Source organism: Kryptolebias marmoratus, linkage group LG17, assembly GCF_001649575.2.
Source record: "Kryptolebias marmoratus isolate JLee-2015 linkage group LG17, ASM164957v2, whole genome shotgun sequence".
NCBI classification, from domain to species: Eukaryota; Metazoa; Chordata; class Actinopteri; order Cyprinodontiformes; family Rivulidae; genus Kryptolebias; species Kryptolebias marmoratus.
The window spans coordinates 5,522,705-5,543,720 of NC_051446.1; the positions used below are offsets into that span (position 1 = coordinate 5,522,705).

The 21,016-nt window shown below is 39.5% G+C and overlaps 1 protein-coding gene and 1 long non-coding RNA gene across 2 annotated transcripts in view; one reads left to right on the plus strand and one right to left on the minus strand.

The window, feature by feature from the left end:
• epha7 (eph receptor A7) overlaps positions 1–13,400 on the plus strand; it is a 172,725-nt gene extending 159,325 nt beyond the window's left edge. Inside the window, exons 15-17 of the mRNA XM_017432779.3 lie at positions 4,751–4,944; positions 5,594–5,749; positions 9,734–13,400. Of these exons, the coding sequence (XP_017288268.1) occupies positions 4,751–4,944; positions 5,594–5,749; positions 9,734–9,848 (465 nt within the window). The 3' untranslated portion in view covers positions 9,849–13,400. The remainder of the gene's footprint in view (positions 1–4,750; positions 4,945–5,593; positions 5,750–9,733) is intronic.
• A 3,487-nt stretch (positions 13,401–16,887) lies between these two features.
• The window catches only part of LOC112451200, an 8,183-nt gene continuing 4,054 nt past the window's right edge, over positions 16,888–21,016 (minus strand). The window contains exons 2-3 of the long non-coding RNA XR_003039974.2: positions 20,174–20,233; positions 16,888–17,573 (exon numbers count right to left, since the gene is read on the minus strand). This is a non-coding gene — a long non-coding RNA (uncharacterized LOC112451200). The remainder of the gene's footprint in view (positions 17,574–20,173; positions 20,234–21,016) is intronic.

Below are 21,016 nucleotides of genomic sequence, written 5' to 3' on the forward strand. Positions count from 1 at the left end.
AACATAAACAGCTGCCAAACAGAAAAAACAACAATAATAATATGGCAGCAAGCTCTTCAAAATTAACATTCTCAGAGATCCAATCTTCCAGTAACTAACAACCTTGAGATCAGAGAAACAGAGCTACCTATAGCAAACTAACCACTGCTCCTAGTGGGCATGAAATAGATGTAAAACCCCCACAGTGACAAATTTTGAGACATAGTTTACTGGCCTCCGCAAACCCTCTAGAAAAATAGTAATGAAATAAAATTCAAAGCAACCACAAGAAAAAACATAAAGAGAGGCTCCAGATACTATTAGGGCAAAGCAAACATGTATTAAAGCAGCTACCTTCCCTTCGTAGAGTCCAGTACCAGCCAAAAAAAAAATGACCTGAATTAGTCCATTGAGAATAAGGTAATATGACGACAGGCCATTTTACAGTACCTGCTGCGCCCTGAGGAGGAGCCGCCCACCTGTGCTTCTGGAGTGAACCCTCTGTAAAACGTTGCTTCTTTATTGGTTTTCCTGTGGTTTTGGAAGCCTCTTGATGAACTGTCTAGCCTCCTCCACGGAACCTAAAAACTTTTTGGCACCGCTGGATTGGGTTATGCGAAGACGGGCTGGGAGGAGAAGAGCCGGCCTCAAGCCCCGCTTGTAGAGCTCCGTCATGATGTCCTTATACTCCGCACGCTGGGCCAAGACGTCTGGGCTGTAGTCCTCCACAATACGTAGAGACGCACCTTTGTAGTCGAGTTTTCCTCTCTTCCTGGCTTCCCGAATGATGAGGTCTTTGGTCAGGTATCGGTGCAGGCGGAGGATCACCGGGCGAGGAGGACGACCTGCGGGCCGCTTAGCTGCCAGGGAGCGGTGCGCTCTGTCGAGCTCTGGTGGGGTCTGGAGCAGCTCCTTCCCAAATAGCTCACACAGAAGGTTGGAGAAAAAGTGAGTAGGGCGCCCACTTTCAGTGTCTTCGGGCAGACCGAGGATGCGGATGTTTTGCCGTCTGCTGCGGCTCTCCAAGTCCGTCACTTTGTCTTTTAGCTTAGCATTGTCTTCACGGAGAGCAGCACACGAGTCTTCGAGGCCAGCCACTCGTTGGCCCAAATCTTCTGTTACGAGCTCCAAAGAGGAGAGTCTCTCTGCCTGTTCCTCCAGGCTCTGCCTCACCTGGTCTAGCTTGGAGCTCAGCATGTTGGCAGAAGACTTGAATTCAGATTTAAGGTCCTCACCGTGCTGCCGAAGCAGTGCGGTGATAGCCTCCAGCGTTAGGCCAGCGTCCTCTTTCTTGCTTCCTTTCGCGTTCTTACAGGCCATAACTTAGTGAGTAAGTATCCAAAATACTGTTTTTGTATCGGTGGGTGGTATAAAATCAAGTTTCTGCGGGGTGAATTTAGTAAAAAATGCTGGATTTTTCCGGAGCAGTCCGTTGCTACGTCTACCCTGTCCACATGGCAAACCGGAAGTCCGAGTTGTAGTTATTTTTGACAAATCTTGAAAATAATGTTGTGTGCATGTGATAATGTGTTCTTTTAGCACTCAGAGGATGTGTTAGGGATGACGCTCAGCTACTATCCATTCATCTATTTTCATTTACTCGCTTCTACACTCAGGGTCGCAGGGGAACTGGTGCCTATCATTGTGCGAGAGGCGGGGTACACTCTGGACAAGTTACAAGTTCATCACAACCATTCACACTCTCACTCACACCGAGGGAAAACATAAATTAATCTGACATTCATGTTTTTGGTCTGTGGGAGGAAAATTCACGCATGCATGTGAAGAGCATGCAAATTCCACGCAGAAAGGCTCCAGACAGAAGGCAAACTTGCAACCTTCTTGCTGTGCTTCACTGTGCCACCCCTCTCAGCTAGTACAACATCAAAATTTAGCTCAACATCTGTAAAATTGTCTGAATGTAGCATTTTTTCATGTTTTCAAAGGTTCATTGAATCCAGCTTGAAGTGGGTAAACTTCAAAAGTTAATCTGTTGTATACATCCGATGGATACTTTCTGAGAGTTTCAGTTAAAATTATCCTGTTCGTGATATATTTTGGTAACAGACAAATACACACACAGACAGAAGCAAAAACGTTATTGCCTACCTTTGTCTTTTGGAGAAAACTATATATAACAATCTTCTTCTTTTTCTTTTGGCTGTTCCCTCTACAGGAGTCACCCCAGCAAGTCATCTTTGTCCTTCTAACTCTGTCTTCAGCATCATCTGTCCTCACTCCAACTCCATGTCCTCTCTAACTGCATCCATGTGTCTCCTTTTTGGCCTTCCTCTTTGTCTTTTTCCTGGCAGCTGCATCTCTAACATCCTTCTACCACTATATTCACTGTCCCTCCTCTGCAGATGACCATGTTCTGTCCCCTGTCTTTTTGTCAATCCTACTGTCTCCAAACCACACAACAAAGCTGGTCTCACCACTGTCTTGTAAACCTTTCCTTTGACCTTTGCTGTCACTCTTAGTCACAAATCACTCTTAAAACTTTTCTGCAGTGTCTTCCTGCCTGGACTCTCTTCTTCACCTCCTTACCAAACTCCCCATTTTCCTGGACAGTCGAGCCTAAGTACTTGAAGTCCTGCACCTTTGTGACCTCTGCTCCTTGTACCCTCACCATTCCACCTGCCTTCCTCTCATTCACACACATGTACTCTGTTTTGCTACAGCTGACCTCCATCCCTTATCTTTCAAGTGCATACATCCACCTCTCCAAGTTGTCTTCCTGTTCCCTCTTCTCACCACAGATCATAATGTCATCTGCAAACATAGTTCACAGGGATTCTTGCCTGACCTTTGTTAGTCTGTCCATCACCAGAGCAAATAAAAAGGAGCTCAAAAGTTGGTTTAAACTAGTTAAGCTCCATCATATAACCAAACAAACAGTCATTTCATGGCCCTGGTGGTTCATTCAGTATATTCAGCTCTGGTGCATTTCAAAGATGAGAATTTTGTTTTCTTCTACTGACCAACAGAATGTACTTTCATTCTGCCCATCTACTTTAACAGAGCTCAATGAGAAAACCGTTAACCATACCTATTTCCTTTACTGAATTGTGATGAGATTAAAAACTGTGACTAGATAATGGTGTCATAATTAGATTAAAACAAGAATAAACTCAGAGTCTTGGAAATTCACCACTCATCCATAAGGGTTAAAAAAAAGTTATGAAGCAGACCGAGTAAAATAAAAGTTATCTTGACTTACAGTCTGTCTTGTTCTCAATGTATTCAAATGAAATTCATACTTACTTTTTTAGCATTCTGTGTTACATATTTTCCACCTATAAGTTTTTCTCGAGTTTAGTTTTTCCCTCAGTTAAAGGGGGAAGCAGAGTTGTGCTGCCCCATGTATTCTCAAGAAAAGAGACTGAATTACTTCAATGAACAATGTCACATTTTATAAGGTGATCATTATTAAATGCTGTTATACTATACTAGGAATAAAAATAATTTTAAAATTAAATAATAATGAAATAAAAATAAATAGATAATTAAAAAAATAATAATTAAAATATATTTGAAGGGTACAATGCCAAAAATTACACCATCCATCATCTTTTTTCTCCAAAGCCCAAAAAAAAAATTCAAAACTTCTTTTTGTAATAATCAAAGCTGACAAAATAGCTGACGTTTTGATTTATAAACTGTAGAAGAGTGAAGAGAACCAAGATCAAAAGAAATGTTAAAGCTGCTGGTAGTTGGTCATTAGGGTCACCATGGTAACCATACCAGTGTCTCTCACTCCCTGACATAACTATTTAAAGGACAGGTAGACACACAGGGTATAAATTAAGCCTCAAAAAAACAGTCACTGCATGAAAGTGGGCTGGGGTTTCTAATTTGCTTCATCAAAATGCCATTGTTTTCTATGGAGAAAAGTTTTCCAACTGTTTTTTTTTTTCTTTCCAAATTTCCCCTATGTATTACAATGTGCTTCTACCAAAAGTCACACCGTTTCCAACTACGCTGTATGTTTTGATATATTGTTTGTTTAAGCCGGCAGGAGAATAGAGCTCCAAAGAGGGCAGGGTTTCTCTCTCATTTTGCCAAATTATATTGTTGTCTAGGGAGATTTTTTTCTTTTTCCATTTTATTGTGAATTTCATAAATACTGTATGATATACCATCAAAAAATCATAACAAAGTATTGCTGATCCAGATACACGTTGTGTACTTTTTGTGTGGGGTAGCAATTGAAAATTAACAGACAAATGGTTATAAGGGTGCTTGAATTATTATGCACTGGTATATAAATAAGTAAATTAATAATAATAAATATAACACTGTTAACCTTTTTAGATTTGCACCTTAATGACTTCTGTAAAAGGACACTAAATCTTCACTGAATACTGAATGTGATTGCAAAGCTGCTATATAAATACCCAAGCTGAAAACAGCAATTACTTCTCATCTTTAACTGCTGATATCTGGAAAATAATGAAATTGCAACACTTTTAACAAACTTGCTCATGGAAGAATCCATTTTTGACACATGGGAAGATCAGTTTGGTCACTGATCTGAAACTGAAAAGGTTTTGGTTTTTCTGGTTTGGGTTACAGTGGAATTGAGAACAGATTAAAAGGAGGGTAAGACTGCAGGCTGATTAGAAAAGTATCAAAGAGTTTCAGGTATGACTTTTAACGTTTAGGGTCAGTGATTAGGGACAGGATTACTATAGTTTGTTCTTAGGGCAAAAATGATAGAGTTTATACTAAAGATTTCATACTCAAAGTGCTGTCTTAATCTGTTCTTCAGGTCATAAAAGCAATAGAGGAAGGCTACCGTCTCCCAGCCCCCATGGACTGTCCTCCAGGGTTACATCAACTAATGCTGGACTGCTGGCAGAAAGACAGAGCTGAACGACCCAAGTTTGATCAGATAGTTGGCATCCTTGATAAAATGATCCGCAACCCTAACACCTTGAAAACCCCAGTGGGAACATGTACAAGGTACGGAAATAAAACCTCAAATGAATCATTTTAAAATGTGGACTTACGTGATAAAGAATTTCTACTTTTATTATAGTGCATTAATAGATTATCTAAAGTGTTCAGTGGATGATTCAGCCTCTCTAGTTCAAAGATGAAAGATAATTCCTGGGGAATCGATTCCCCCGCAGCAGCCTCTATATGGCTTTATGGTCAATAACAGGGCTTTTAAATCAATCTCTATAATGAGTTCCTCGTACTTCAGAGAGCAGAGGGAGTGCCGGCCCTCACTCTGACATTTGTCAGATAATTTCTATTTGCAGTCAGGACATACTTTCCTGAGGTGAGATGGAACTTCGAGGTTACATCTGGTTAAAAAGCCCTTTATTATATGGAGACCGCAGGGCATGTCTTTAGGAATGTATTCAGATTGAAAAGATATTGACTAAAATTTTTTTCAGAAGTGTAGGCAGACAAGCTGCATTTGTTTATGAGTTGCTTTTAGATCGAAGCCTCTAAATAGCACATTTTTTTTCTCCCTTTTTCCAATTTCCCACCCTGCTGGATGCCTTTGGTTGTTGCTTTGTCTCGCCTCGTGCTTGATTATGATTTCAGAGGAACACTTCCTTTTCACATAAGACATGAATGTCTCTCTGTGCTCATCCTGCAGACCAATTAGCCCGCTGTTAGATCAGAGCACACCAGACTTCGCTGCTTTCCGATCGGTGGGAGAGTGGCTGGAAGCCATCAAGATGGAGCGATACAGAGACAACTTCACAGCAGCTGGCTACAGTTCCTTAGAGTCTGTGGCCAGGATGTCCATAGAGTGAGTGGATGTGAACCCCTAAGGGGTACAGCATTAAAACTAATCATTTTAAAGGGATAGTCTGGTTATTTTTGAAGTGATGCTATGTCACGCTGTTATCAACAGTAAATACCACATCAGCCGTGGCATCAGTCAAAGACCAGCGGTATGGAGAATTGGGCAGAAGTCTACATCCAAGCTAAGCTAATGGGTAGCCAAACCAGGGCCTGTGTTTTATTGCTTTTCAGGCTTATAAAACAAGCCTTTCTCAAAACCAGTTTGAAAGAACACTACAGTAGCTAATAGTAAACCTCTCCACTTTTGCCTGACACCATTTGTTTCATTTATTGCTGTTTTCTCAACTGAACAATGTCTGTTTTACCATGGGTGGCTGATTATGTGATAAAATGAGGGAGCAAAACTGTGAATGTAGCATTCTAAGCACCCATGGTGTCTACATCACAGACATTAGAATGTATGTGTGCTGAGCACAGACCATTATTTGCCGATGGTGCTGAGGCAGCTGAATCTATCAGTCCTCAGAATCAGAGTTCCTAGTCAGACCAAAAGCTTACTTAACACCTGGAGGACTGATACATTCAACACCATCGGCATTAAGTGTTGCACACATACATTTGCTTTTGCACACGTACTAGCCAGTGGAGCAGCTGCTCCCCCATTTTCTAAAGTAGGGGTGCAAACTTGTTGTTTTTTTTTTGGTTCCCTACTTTTTACTTAAAAACATGTTATCACTCCCAGCAATAGGTCAAAAGCATAAATGGACTGTACTTAAATAGTGCCTCTCTACCCAACCAGGCCACTCAAAGCACTTTACAACACAATTTGTGTCCTCATTCATCCATCCACACAGCACTCTACTACATCTCTACAAAGATATTCTAAATGAATCATTCTATGGAGACTAATCAGTGCTTTAAACTCACTCATACACCAATGGGACACACATCGAAGGCAATGAGGGGTTCAGTGTCTTGCCCCAGGACACTTTGACATGTGACTCCTGCCAGGATTTGACCCTCCAACTGTCTCATTGGAAGAGAACTGCTCTAACCACTGAGTCACATATGCATTTTGTGTTTATCGGTTCTAATTTTACTTTCTCAGTTACAAACTAAAAAAATATTTAAAATAATTGCTACAGTCTACAAGTAACAACACAGAGTCACATCACACTATTTAGGAAGACAAGATTTCCACAAGTTTAAAAAAAGTGGGAAAAGAATTCCTTCTATGGTGATCTTATATTGGCAACTGATTCACCCAAAGCTTACTTTTGGGTTGAACAAAAGTCTCAGCTAAAATTGGACTAAATACGGTCTAAACATAAAAGTTTTGTAAAATTCTACATCTGGTTTTATATTTAAATAAAGCACTGCATTTTGCCACAATATGTTTGAAATTAAATAAATAATCTTAATCAGATTTGAACCTTGCTTTCCTGCATTAACGAACGTTGCAGTTTTCATTTCAACAACCAGGTATATTTTGTTTTTTGAACTATTACTGTCTGTAATGTAGACACCACAGGTGCTTAAATTGTTACATCCCCAATTGTGCTCCCTCATTTTATCATATATTCAGATGCCCATGGTAGTACAGTCGTTGTTTAATTGAGAAAACAGCCACAAACTAAACAAACTGTCATGCAAAACTGTATAAGTTTATTATTAGCTAATATTAAATTATTTCACCCGTTAGGTCGATTTTGGGAAAGTGTTATTATATAAGTCTAAAAAAATATTTTAAAAAATGGGCCCCAATTTAGGTAGTCATTAACTGAACTTGAAGGCTGCCCTTTTCTACATACTCTGTGCTTTGACTGATGTCATGGCTCAGAAAGTAATAGCTATTAATACTTATTTGACAGAACATTACTTCAAAATGACAAGACTTTCCATTTATTGCTATGATCTTACCTACAATGCTCTATTATTTTCACAAGTTCTGTCCTTGTAGTTGTGATTTTTTTAACATAATCCAATAACAGATTATCATACCAAGAAATTCCTGAATTAAGGCTGGCCATTATTTACCCAAACTGCAGTAAATTATGTTGTAGATTCTTCTCTACAACAGACCTTTATTATTTGAAACAGATCTTTATTTCTGGTTTGGTTTGTTTCCATGGTAAAGTTGTTGATGTTTACAAATTTCACAGGACCAGTTTCATTATTTTAACAAGGATTATGCCCATTTTCCCACTGCATTGACATTTTCCTCATTTACAAGAACAGTATTTTTATCTTAAAAATAGAAAGTATTTTTTATCTGTATTCGTGCACATGGCCTAGAGATGTTGAGCTCATTTTTCAGACACAACTTCCTCCAGAGCCTTTTTATCAATCAGAGTGCTTTTAGACATCTACAGGAAATATTATCTGAGTGGTGTTCCCTTCTGCATATTAGTTTACTTCTCTAAATGAGCTATACTTTCATAGAGTAGAAAGAGAGTAGAGTAGAGGTAAAACATTTAATCTGCAGGCTGCTCTCATTTACAAGTGTAAATTGTCCTCTTTTTACTGCATTCTCCCTTAGATTCCTTACATTTAGCTTTCCAGTTGTATCATTTATCATCATCTTGCTTCATTTACCTATAACCCTCTGAATACTGGATTCCAGCAGACTTTTTAGAGCTACAATCATGGAAAAGAAAGAACATCGACCCTCTTTAAATTCTAGGATTTTACAAATCAGGACATAATAATAATGATCTGGTTTGAAAATTAGTTTAATCTAACCTCAAGTGCACAAAAACACACAACAGATTTAATAAATAATAATTAAACAAAAGCAAAATATTAAAAAATATGATTTACAAACTGGTGTTTCCACAAGATTTAAGAGGTTCAGTATCAGCTTAGTCATTTTGCTGCTCTGGAACATACAGGTGTGTGTTAACACAATGCCAAGGCTGAAGGACATCAGCAATTATCTAGAGAAGCAACTGTTGCTGCCCATCAGTCTGGGAAGGGTCAAACGTCATTCCCAAACCATTTCCAAATTCACCCATAGATCAGACTGTGCAACACTTAGAGAAATCCTCCATCTCAGACTCTATAGGCCTCAGTTGGCAGGTCACAAGTCATGACAGGCTAATTAGAAAAAGACTGAATGGCTTATTTGGAAGGGTTACAGGAGAAGGACTTTTTCCTCTAAGAACAGCAGCAGCAGAACTAAGGTTTGTCAAGTTTCGTCTGAATAAACCACAAGACTTCTGGACTTCTGCCCTTGTGGTCATTGAGTCGACCCTGAATTCCTCTGTAGACCAAAGGATTCAAATGTGAGGACATTGGTCCAGCAGCTGAAACTTGGACCAAACTGGATCATAATGCAACAGGACAATGATCCCAAACACAGCAGCAAATCTACAACAGGATGGGTCAAAAAGAATCAAGGTGCTGCAATGGTCCAGTCAAAGTCCAGAACCTCAAGCTGACTGAAATGCTGTGGTGGGACCTTAAGAGAGCTGAACAGAAGCCAATGTAAAGAAGAGTTTCACAACTATGTGAGAGACTGATAAAGTCCTACAGAAAACCACTGTTGAGTTATTGCTGTTAAAGGAGGCTTTACAAGCTGCTGGATCTTGGGCTGGAACCAGTTTTTCCACATATTGTTTCATTTAGTCTTCAATAAATAATGACATGGTGGAAACTGTTGTGTGTTTTTGTTGACTTAAGGCTAGATTTGAATGATTTTAGAACCAGGTAAAGATCAGCTCATTTTATTATGTCCTTATATCTAAAACCCTAGAACTGAAAAACGGTGGACTTCCTTTTTTTTCCCATGCATGTAAGTCCGGTCGGCCTGTTATTGCCTTTAAAAAAAATTGTGTTTGTTTAATCTGTTTTACTTGAGTCCATCTGACATTGTTTAAAACCAACTGATAAAAAAATATCCTGTTGTCTTTTAATGCAGTTTTGGTGCCTGAAAAAAGAATTGAATTCATGAAGTGTCCTCTGATTGATGTGTTGTCCTGTCTTACAGGGATGTAATGAGCTTGGGAATCACACTAGTTGGCCACCAGAAAAAGATCATGAGCAGCATACAGACTATGAGAGCCCAGATGCTGCATCTTCATGGTACAGGTGTCCAGGTGTGATGAGTCAGAACGGGCTGCCTTGGTCAGGGCACAAACACAAAAAGCAGAACTTGTCTGGAGCAGCACCTGGGCCGTGCCCAGTGTTTCGGTCAAAGTACAGTTTCGGACATGTACTGTGTCTGACTCCTGTTGCTGCATCCAGAGTGGAATCATTCCTTTGTTCCTCAGTGAGGGATTCAGGTTTGTCTCTTCAAAAGGCACTAAAGAGAGGAAAAGGGCAAGAAACAGCAACACAAAAGCAACTACCTGGACAAGAGAACTTGTTTTTTTTTCCTTGAATTTTTGTAGAAGCTCTAAAAACTCAACCACATATCAAAGGGGGGGTTGGACAGGGGTTTCTTGATTTAAGCTCATACTATGGCTGTGGATTTTCTTTACATAGAAGAAAAACTTGTTTACTTCCTTTGGTTCCTCTTGTTTCCTTTTTATAATCCCTTCACTTCCTTTATGCTTGCCACAGGAAGAAGATGTGGCTCATACAAAACATGGTTTTCCTCTTCTCTTTGGATGTGACAACAGGGTAATTCTCTTACAAATTCAGATGGAACTTTGAAAGTACTGTTGGTTCTGAGTTGTGCTGGACTGTGTGAACTGTTTGCAGTGAAAAATATATATATATATTTGATTTTTTTTCCTTTCACGTGTCGCCTGCTTGTTTTCTGCTCATGTTAGTTGAGGTTTGATGTAATCTCAACACTTTACTTAAGTAGAACACCAAGGAGATGCAGGGGGCTAGTTGTTCTTCTAATCACTGGACTTTTATATTAAAGTAGCAATATCCTTTTGTCTTAGTATTCACAATGGCACACAGAGGCTCTGAACTTGCCTATTGATCAGAATGTGTCAGCACAGTTCAAAGACTGGAGTGAAACTGCAGCCACTGCATTTTGTTTTACCATCATTTTGCCTAAAATGTTGCACACTGACTTTATTTTGTTAAATTGTTCAGCTGCAAGTGATGCTTAAGGGTGGATCCTAGAAAAGAGTAGATATAATACTGCCTTAAAAGATGTTTAGATTAATTAAGCAATGCCACTTTTTTTTAAATAATTCAATGGCAACGCTTTTTGTGGCTCCTTTCCTTTTGTTTTTGTTTTGTTTTTTTGTTTTTCTAGTGTGATGTCTTCTTATCTGAAACTTGATCTGGTGTGCACAGACTCAGTTCCACCCAAACAGAGGGGAAGAAATTGACCTAAATGAGCAATAATTACCAGAGAGAAATGGTCCTCACTTTAGTTTCTTAAAGGTGCTAGGTAGACATGCATGTGTATGCTTTGCTCAGATAAAACTTTTGAAAAAACAAAGAAAAAAAAAAAACAGTCACCAGACAGGGAAGGAATGTTCCTCTGTGACCTGAAATGGTTTAGAGTGCTCAGAAAACTGCCTTGCCAAGTCATCAAATGAAATAATCATGTTGTATTTTGCCTCTGTGATATGCTAAATATTTGATGAAAATCTAACACGGCATGGAAATGTTGAATTGAGAGGCTGCACAGATGAAAGTGGCACCATTTGAAACTCTAGAAAGGTGCCAATTAGCCATGCTCACATCATCTTCCGACACATTGCGCCACCCAGAAATCAAAGAGCCCCTTCAGGGTTTGGGCTTGAAAAGGCAGGACCAAAGGATGGAGTCTGGATCAGGCACTCATCGGGGCTCCGTCCTGGCTCTGCAGGCGGCCGCGAAGCTCTCTTGTATATTGATGCATGTCGGCTTCTCATCCCTCACAGGAGTAGATGTGATGGAACATGCATTAAAATGTGCTCCTCGTTTCTTCCGTATGACTGTATGAACAACAGAAAAGATGTGCTTAAAGTCAGCCTCTTTGGTGCTATCCATCTCCACTTCAAGAAAAAAACAAGTTTCCATGTTTGTTTAATATATTTTAGTGCATTTTCTTTAATAAAAAAACTAATTTATTCAGCTGCCATGTGAAGGGAGCAGCACTCACAGAAGAAAACGTCTTTCACTGCTGCTCTAACCTCAGAAACAAGTCTATATTTTCAGACGTAGTCACTTCTTTCTATAAGGTTTTTTTATTTTTCACCACCAGTGCATAAACATCAGTATTCAACCTTGAGCTCACTAACAGGAAGTGAAAGCATTTGAAGCTTCCTTTGTTTTTGTTTTGTCTCTCAGAGTACAACCACATTGAGCCAGAGATGTTTAAAAACTGTCCTCCTGCTGCAGTTTTACTCTGTTTACATTTTTTTTTTTTTGTGAAATAAATTGATTAATGTGTCTGATCCCAGAAAGCTGGAGTGGACTTTAAGCAGATGGTGAAACAAAAAATGCACCATTTCTGTGTTTTACTAGTTTCTTGGTGTGCACAGGGATCTCTCTGAGAAAATGGGACTAAACCAGGGCTCTGCAACTTGAGGGTCTGGGCCCACATATGGCTCTTTGGTTCCTCTGCAGCATCTCTTTGTTGCTTTGACCAAAAAAAAACCATGGACATTAATATTATTGATATTCATTACCACAAAAAAAAGACTAGTTTTAGCAGTTTTACTGTCCCCTTTTTTTAAATTATATGTCCATGACAGATTGATAGTAGTAAGACAAGGAGCAAAGCATATCGATCAGTTTGTGCTATTAGTTTGCTAGCCTGTTAGCCACCTCATTTATTTACCTTCTACACAGTGTGATATTTCTCCTAATTCTACCAGAAAATGTAACAATTTTAACACATTTGAGGCAAGTTGATGAAGGGAAAAATAGAATACTATGTTATGAGCCATCAAAATATGGCGTTCTACGAAATTATGGTGTGTCAGTTGTTCATTCTGATTTTTTTAATCAACATCTTACTTTTGATTAAAAGAAATTACAACAAAATTTTAAATAAATAAAGGTCTTTGCATTTATTTTTGTAACAGGACTTCAATTGATCACAATTAAATATTTTACCTGTCATAGCTGCTTGAATGACCTCTGTTTGGAAAAATAGTTTACACCCACAATGACTTCGCATTCAACAGGACTCCAATCTCAAAAAATTCACAGTGGCTCCCTGAATGCTATTTCATACATTTTTTATCAGTTGACAATGACAGTTGTTTACATGGATAGTTCTAGCAATAGCAACATGTAGCACATCCAGGTCATCCATAGGTGACATCCAACAGAAATGTGATATTTCAGCTTAAAATCTGTGGAACAAACATTTGACCTGAATGTGGCCTGTAAAGGTTTGAATAATCGTGTTCTCATGAAGTGCCGTAAAATGTTGAAGATTAGAGTTGTTTTATGGTGGCAAAAATCCACTTTGAAAGTGGGTCTGTTTGAACTTTGTTCATGAGCAACAAATGGAGCCTCTTACAAACTATTTAGATCTTCAAAATTTCACAGCAGTTCATGTGAACACAACTATTTTAACCTTTACACTACCATAAATCTTGCATCATGTAGTAATTTTGGCAGAAATATATTCCTGCAGGAAGTCTACTCAGACTGTACCTGCAGAGCAACATACTGCCACTGCTGATACTATTTACTCTTGTAAATAATCGTAGAATTTCACACCAAAAAAAACCAAAACAAAAAAAAAAGTGAAATAGATTGCAGTGTTAAGATTTATAGAACAGCATTCACATGAATTGCTATTAAATTTGAAAGAATTGAGTTGTTTTAAGATGAGAGCGATCCACTTTGGTCTTGGCTACATTTGAACTAGCTGTTAGCTCATCAGTCCATTCAAACAAACTCTTATTTCTCCAAACCAAGGTCCTTCAAAAAGCTAACCTCAACTAATGTTAGGGGTGCGATTTTAATTATTTATAACTTTTTGTTTATTGTCAATGTTTCTACACTCAGAAGTTTTTATTGCTGTTACTTTGTGGGTCAAAACTGGAAACGTTCAGGAATCACTAGTTTAATCTACTGGAGAACACTTTAGAATTGAAGATAGGCAGATTTGGAACATATATTCATTGGCATTCTTTAAATTGTTTCACAATTTTTAAATCAACAATAAACACACACACCTCAGCACCTACCCTTAACAAACTAATGAGTGAACAGAAAAAAAAGATAAATAAAATAACAGTTTTTAGTCTTTATTATTTCTATATACATGATTTTTAGATCTGGACATTCAAGGCTGTAGCCTCACGTTTTCTACTATAAGGAGCGCTCCCCCACAGGGGTCAAAATACAGCTCTAGCACTCTAGAATCACAGAAACTAACCTGAAAAGAGTTTGAGACAACTACAACAGCTATGGGACTATTTTGATAGCAAATTTGTCACACAATGTTTTTTAAACATGTTAAAATAGAGCAATGCAGCTTGTTTTTAGCTATAATGAAAAGCTAAAATCTATGTTAAACATTAAACTGTATCAAACTACACAAAACTAAAATTAGTATGATTAAAGTTTGTTGGTTTTTAACTTTATTTTAAATAACTTTATAAGAGAGACATTCAAACTCCTTGGTTTTAGACATGAAAACTGAAAACTGCAAATGGCTTTATGTTGGAGTGCATCTGCTGTAGATCTATTTTCACTTTGGCACTCAACTTTATCAAGAGACACCAGGAATTAGCCCTGACCAGAGCTCTTTGTCACATACACCCTCCTTTCATCCGTACAGCAGAGCTCAGCAGTTGGGACCAGTCCAAAGCTTTGAATTGAATACAGTCAGCACAAAACTCCACAGTTCACAGGCAGTACCCCTTTGCTCACCCACGCTTGGGTTTTCAAACTGGGACCGACGTCCCACTCCCAAGTGTGGAACCCCTCTGCAGCTTTTTTTTTATATTATTATTTTTTCTTTTTTTTTGTGGGGCTGGGGAGGTATTAGTTTAAGCCAAATTGAGATTAATGCCAGGGTACAATCGATTCAGCATCCAAATAACCTGCAACTTTCACAAGCCTCGTTGCTGTCTGTTTCAGCTCGATTCATTGGTTTCCTCAACTTCAGCTTGCTAAGTTCTGGAATGCAAAGGTTTTGTTGGGGCTCTGTTTAAGCAAAGATGTTAAAAAAATAAAAGAAAGCTAACAGAAATTAGTAAGTTTTGAAGTGATGGTTGAATCCAGAATGACAGAGCCTATGTTAATTGTCAAATGGAGTAGTTCAGCAGTTGACAGTGAGTTTTACTGTATGGAGGGATGGAAGATGAGTTTTACCATAATGGGAGATGAAATATGAGCTTCACTGCATTGGGGAGGTTGAGAAGAATTCCAAAGACAGCAGCACTGTCAGTCATGTCAACAAGAGCTGAGATTTAAGAGGATCTTTGTATATGTTCTAATTGTAAAACTTGTAAATTTTTATTTATATAATTTTTTTACACCTGTTACTCAGTAGAGAGCTCTGAATACATTAAAAATAAATGCACTATATTTTTGTATTTCGCAGAGAAATTATTGTCACTCACAAGATTTCAGTTGTACTTTTTTTTTTCATTTAGGACCAAAGACAGCTGATAGGATTTTCATCTGTAGTCCTGACTTTATTTTCATTTTGCCTTTTAGTTTGTTGTACAGTAATGTAATACAGAATGCTGATTTGTTATTTATTTTTCTGTGAAAGTATTGACATCATTCACTGGTCAAAAGTATTTTCTTCAATAGCAGAACTGTAAGATTGTTTAATTGGAAAATTTCTTGTTACTTAGATGACTTTTTTTTTCCTTTTTTTTTTTTTGCTTTGTAACCTTTGTAATAGACTGTACATATATTTTTGGAAATATAATACAATCTCCACAGAAACTTTGGGTATCTCATATGTGTGTGTGTGTGTGTGTGTGTAGTGTGTGCATACATTATATATATTTGCATATCTAGATGTGGTGAAGATGGCTTGCTGAAGTTCAATCCGGACATCAGAGCAGGAAAGAAAGGGGATTTAAGGTAATTTTGAATGTGGTATGGTTGTTGGTGCCATGCAGGGTGGTCTGAGTATTTCAGAAGCTGCTGATCCAGTGGGATTCTTACACAACTATCTCTAGGGTTTAAAGAGAATGTCCCAAAAGGAGAAAATATCCAGCGAGCAGTATTTATGTGTACAAAAAAGCTTTGTTGATGTCAGAGGAGAACTGGCAGACCAGTTTGAGTTGACAAAAAGGCAGCAGTAGTTCAAATAACCATCAAACAATACCATCTCTGAACACAACACGTCGAACTTTGAGGCAGATAGGCTACAGCAGCAGAAGACCTCACCGGGTGCCACTCCTGTCAGCTAAGAACAGGAAATTGAGGTGACAGTTTGCACACATTCACCAAAATTGGATAATAGGAGATTGGGAAGACATTGCCTGGTCTGATGAGTCTGTAAATCAATGAGATGATTGTGTGTAAAAATCCCAGTAGATCAGCAGTTTTTGAAATACTTAAAAGTATTTCAAAGTCCGTCTGTCACCAACACCCATGCCATGTTCAAGTCAACTAAATGCCCTTTTTACCCCTGTTCTGATGCTCATTTTGAACCTCAGCAAGTCGTCTTTACCACAGCTGTGTGCGTAAAAGCAAGTTATCAGCCAAGTAAATGGCTGATTAGATATTTGATACAAGTTATTATTAACTTGCACTAAATAAGTGTACCAATGAGGTGGCATGTGAATATATGTGTATATGTGTATGTTCACTAGCACCACCAACAACACACAAACTCATACATGCATTCATACTGTACATAATTGTGAGCAGAAAGTCTCAACATTTGCTTAGAACCTGAATATTTAGCTCTGGAACAAATTAAAGACCGCTACTAATTTTCTTTAATTCTGAAATTTGTAGCTCTACATGTATGACAGTCATTCCACTCCAGTGTCTGTTGAATTCTAACACAAGCAATTCAATTTCAATTCAATTCAGTTTATTTATATAGCACTAAGCCACAACAAAATTCATCTCAGGTCTTTGTACAAAAACATAGACATACAATATAAAAGCCAATTAGTAAAAGTTATCTATCTAAGGAAGCCAGCAGGTTGCATTGAATCTTCACTTCGTCGCAGTCTCCCATCCTGAGCAGCACATTGGTGACAGTGGAAAGGAAAAACTGCTTTTTAACAGTAAGAAACCTCCAGCAGAACCAGGCTCAAGACGAGCGGTCATCTGCTTCAACCGGCTGGGGTTAGAGGACAGGAAAGAGAAAGAGAAACTAACATAGAATGACTGGTCCAGGTATAGTTTCTATTGGAAGAAAGACACAGAAAAACACATTAACAGTGTAAATAATTACAGCAGAGTAAGTAAAGACAGCAGAGTGAGAAAATGTGGCCAATTTGTCCTCCTAAGTGTCATGACTTTGGCTAAAGATTTAGCCCACATGCAGAACACACTCAGGAGACAAATGCCAGTTCAAAATGTTTATTTTAAAAGTGGTTCTAGACGGGAGGTCAGGAACAGGAACTCTGGACCGGGTCATCAACTGGATGAGAGGAGGATGATTAGTGGGGTTAGTTTGTAGATGACTGGAAATGATGAGGCGGGAGCAGCTTACGGGTTAGTAGATGATCTCCTCCAGGGAGAGATGATCGGGGTCTGGGGAGTTTGTCTTTGGTGGTTGATTGGAACCAGCTTGATTTCTCTGTGAAGGTGTCTTGGCTGCTTGGAAAGAGTCCTGGTGGCTTGGAGGGTGAGCAGGGTTCGGCCTAGGAGGAGCAGTCAGAGTTGCTGCCAGCGTGTAACCTCTGAAGGCGTGGCAGGTCCAGACTGATCTTTGACAAGACCTGTGGCTTGGTCTCAGGTAGCAGGGAATCTCTTGAAGCGTGAGGCTTTTCGTGGAACGAAGAAAGAACAACATGAAAAGGTTTCACGAGCGTGTGAGCTTGAGCCAGGAGGTAACACACATACCACACAGGTTAACACTCTGACGATGAAGAGCTGGCAGCAGGCTCTCTTTATGCTCCGCCTTGACGAGCTCTGGAGAGGAAGATGAGGAAACAGCAGCCACAGCACAACAGGAACTCCCAGAACCCCGACACTAAGCCTTTAGGAGCATGACTTTGACTTATCAAAAATTAACCATGGTTCCTTGTTCCTCTTTGAACTATGAGTATCGCCACACATGGGTGCCAACTGGGGGCACCTACCGCCTGGACACCCCTCATTGTGACACCTGCCTGGAAAACCAAGGTGTTAACTACTACCTGCTTTCTACACTGGATCTGTTATTTCCCAACTGGATCGCTTGGTTCTATATATTACTACTTTTATAAACTTGTGGTCATTTTATTTATAAACACAGTTTTAAAACTTTAAAAGACCAACATGTTTTTGTTTTCTCATTTCTACTGCTGAATGCTGTCTAAACAGTGAGGCAGTGGCTACCGGTGTTCAGATGATTTGGACTGAACCATCTCAAAGCTGAGGGAAGGGAGTCTTGAACATAGAAAATATTTTCTATATTTTTTTTATTAGTTTGTAACTACTTTGTGAAAAGCTACCTTATGGTGGTGGAGAGGTTTGTGTGCCTGAATGATCCTGGAATCTATTTCGTCGTGGGCAGTTGTACCCATTATAGGTTTCCAAGGAAGATTGGTTGGGGTGGGTTATTGGGGCCCCCACCCTGAAGCCAGGGGGAGGGGCTCATTGATGAGTGCCTGATGACTGGGCCTCTACCCATGGGTTACATGGGTTTGCCGTCCTGTGGGCCCACCACTTGCAAGAGGGGCCATACTGGTTTGGTGCATAGTGCTATGGGCAGTAGCCAAAGGCAGAGGCCTTGGCACTCTGGCCTTAGCTTACCAAAGCTGCCTCTTAGGACATGAAATGTCATCTCTCTGGTGGGGAGGAGCCTGAAATTGAGCATGAAATTTAGAGGTACCAACTAGATGTAGTAGGGCTCACCTCAACACAATTTGGGTTCTAGAACCAATCTCCATGAGAGGGGCTGGACCTTATTCCACTCTGAAGTTGCCCATGGTAAGAGGTGCTGGCCTGGTGTGGGGATACTTATAGCCCCCTGGCTTGGTGTTTGTGCCATGGAGTTTTACTTGGTTGATGAGAGGGTAGAGGGACAGACTCTGATTCTTGTTTGTGCCTATGTGCCAAACTGCCGTTCAGAGTACCCAGCTTTCTTGGGGTCCTTAATGGAGGTGCTGAATGGTGCTTGAGCTGGGGATTCTGGGGGACTTCAGTGCTCACGTGGGTAACGACAGTATGAGCTGGAGAGGTGTGATTTGGAGGAGCGGCCTCTCTGATCTAAACCCAAGTAGTGTTCTGTTGTTGGATTTCTGTGCTGGTCAAAGTGTGACTATAATGAACACCATGTTCGAACATAAGGGTGTCCATAAGTGCACTTGGCGCCAGGACACCCTAGACTGTAGATTAATGATAGACTTTGTAGTCTAGTCATCTGATCTGTGGCTATATGTTTTAGATACTCAGGTGAAGAAAGGAGCAAAACTATCAACTGATCATCTACTCATGGTGAGTTGGATAAGATGGCGGGGGAAGATGACATACAGACCTGGCAGGGTTCCATGGATGGACAAGATCTGCAATGAGTTTTTCAAGGCTCTGGATGCAGATCAGTTGTCTTGGTTGACACACCTTTGCAACATTGCGTGGACATTGGGGGGCAGTGCCACTGGATTGGCAGACTGGGGTGGGGGTTCCCCTTTTTAATAAGGGGTACCAGAGGATGGGTTCTAATTCTAGGGGAATTACACTCCTCAGCCTCCTTGGTAAGGTTTATTCAAGGGTTTGAGATGGTAGAGAAAGTGAGAGAGATGTCTGATCTTCCCTGCTCAAGCTACTGCCCCTGCAACCCAACTCTAGAATAAATTGCAGATAATGGATGGATAGATGACTAGCACCCTTTTCTTTTTACTGTTGTCTAAACTGCAGCTTCTTAAGGTGCAAAGTATGAATGTATTCAAGTTTTTAAGCACAGTTCTCATGTTTGCTGAAAGTGATGAGTTTTTTTTTTTTAATTATCTGGTCAGATGGAAAAATTTTACCTAAAATTAGAATCCATAAATTGCCTTTTATTGAAAAAATGAGCATATATCCCTGATTAGATATTGTGTTGTGGTTAAATTTGAAAATTCAAAAACAAACATATAATCTAAATTACAAAGCACTGACTGTTAAAATGACTGACTTGTAGGTTTATGTTATTTGAAAATCTGTTAAAAATGTTACGGCAGAGGTATAACTATGATCACCATAGGCTCTTATAGCTCTTGAAAGGTACAAACATTTATTTCTCAATTTAAGGTTCTCTCTCTGCTGGACTTCCAAAACAAAAATGTTCTTTCACTCAAGTTGCAAAACAAAGACAGAAGAAGAGGGAGGAACATCTTCACATTACAAACACAAAAACGAACTGCAAATCAAACTGAATTGTTTGTTATGGAAGTTCCCCTACCATCTGATGCCATGCTTCACCAGGTGGTAGTCAGTTTACAGCTCTGCTTCTCTGCTCCACCTGAGTGTCCAAAACAAATGGCCATAGATTAAAAGACACAACCACAAAGTCTATTATTGATCTGCTTTTTAGGGTGTTCTGGTGCAGTGGTGCCCATTCCTGGTCATTAAGTTGTCCTGCATGTTTTAGTTATCTCCCTGCTTTTCAGCATGCCTTCAAGTTCTACAGAAGACGGTTATTTACTCATTCAGATCAGCTGTGTCAAAGGACAGAGGCATCTAAAACATGCAGGAAAGTAGCCCTTGAGGACCAAGATTGGACACCACTGCCCTTGTGTCATGGGCACAAACTATGACTAGCAAAGAAGTCCAACAACAGAACATTGCTCTTGGTCAGATCAGAGAGGTCATTCCTCCCAACCATTCCACTCCAAGTTACACTTTCACTACCCACATAGGCACTGAAGTCCCCCAGCAGAATGGAGTACCCAGCTGAAGCACCTTCCAGCGCCCCGCACTAAGGACCCCAAGAATGCTGGTTACTCTGAACTGCTGTTCATCTTATACAAACAGTTAAAGCCCACCTCCCACCACCACCGGAAGGCGCAGGGAAACTACAGTCTCATCTACTGGGGCTTTTGATGGGATTTGAAACCAAACCCATTTTGGATGGGGAACTAAAAGTGCAAGAGACTCTGATACTGATCAATGAAAAATGCTTTGATTGGTACTCCCAATTGACTTAAGTCATCTAATTTTTTTTTATATATAAAATTAGATGACTTAAGTCAATTGGGAGTACCTATATATATATATATATATATATATATATATATATATATAT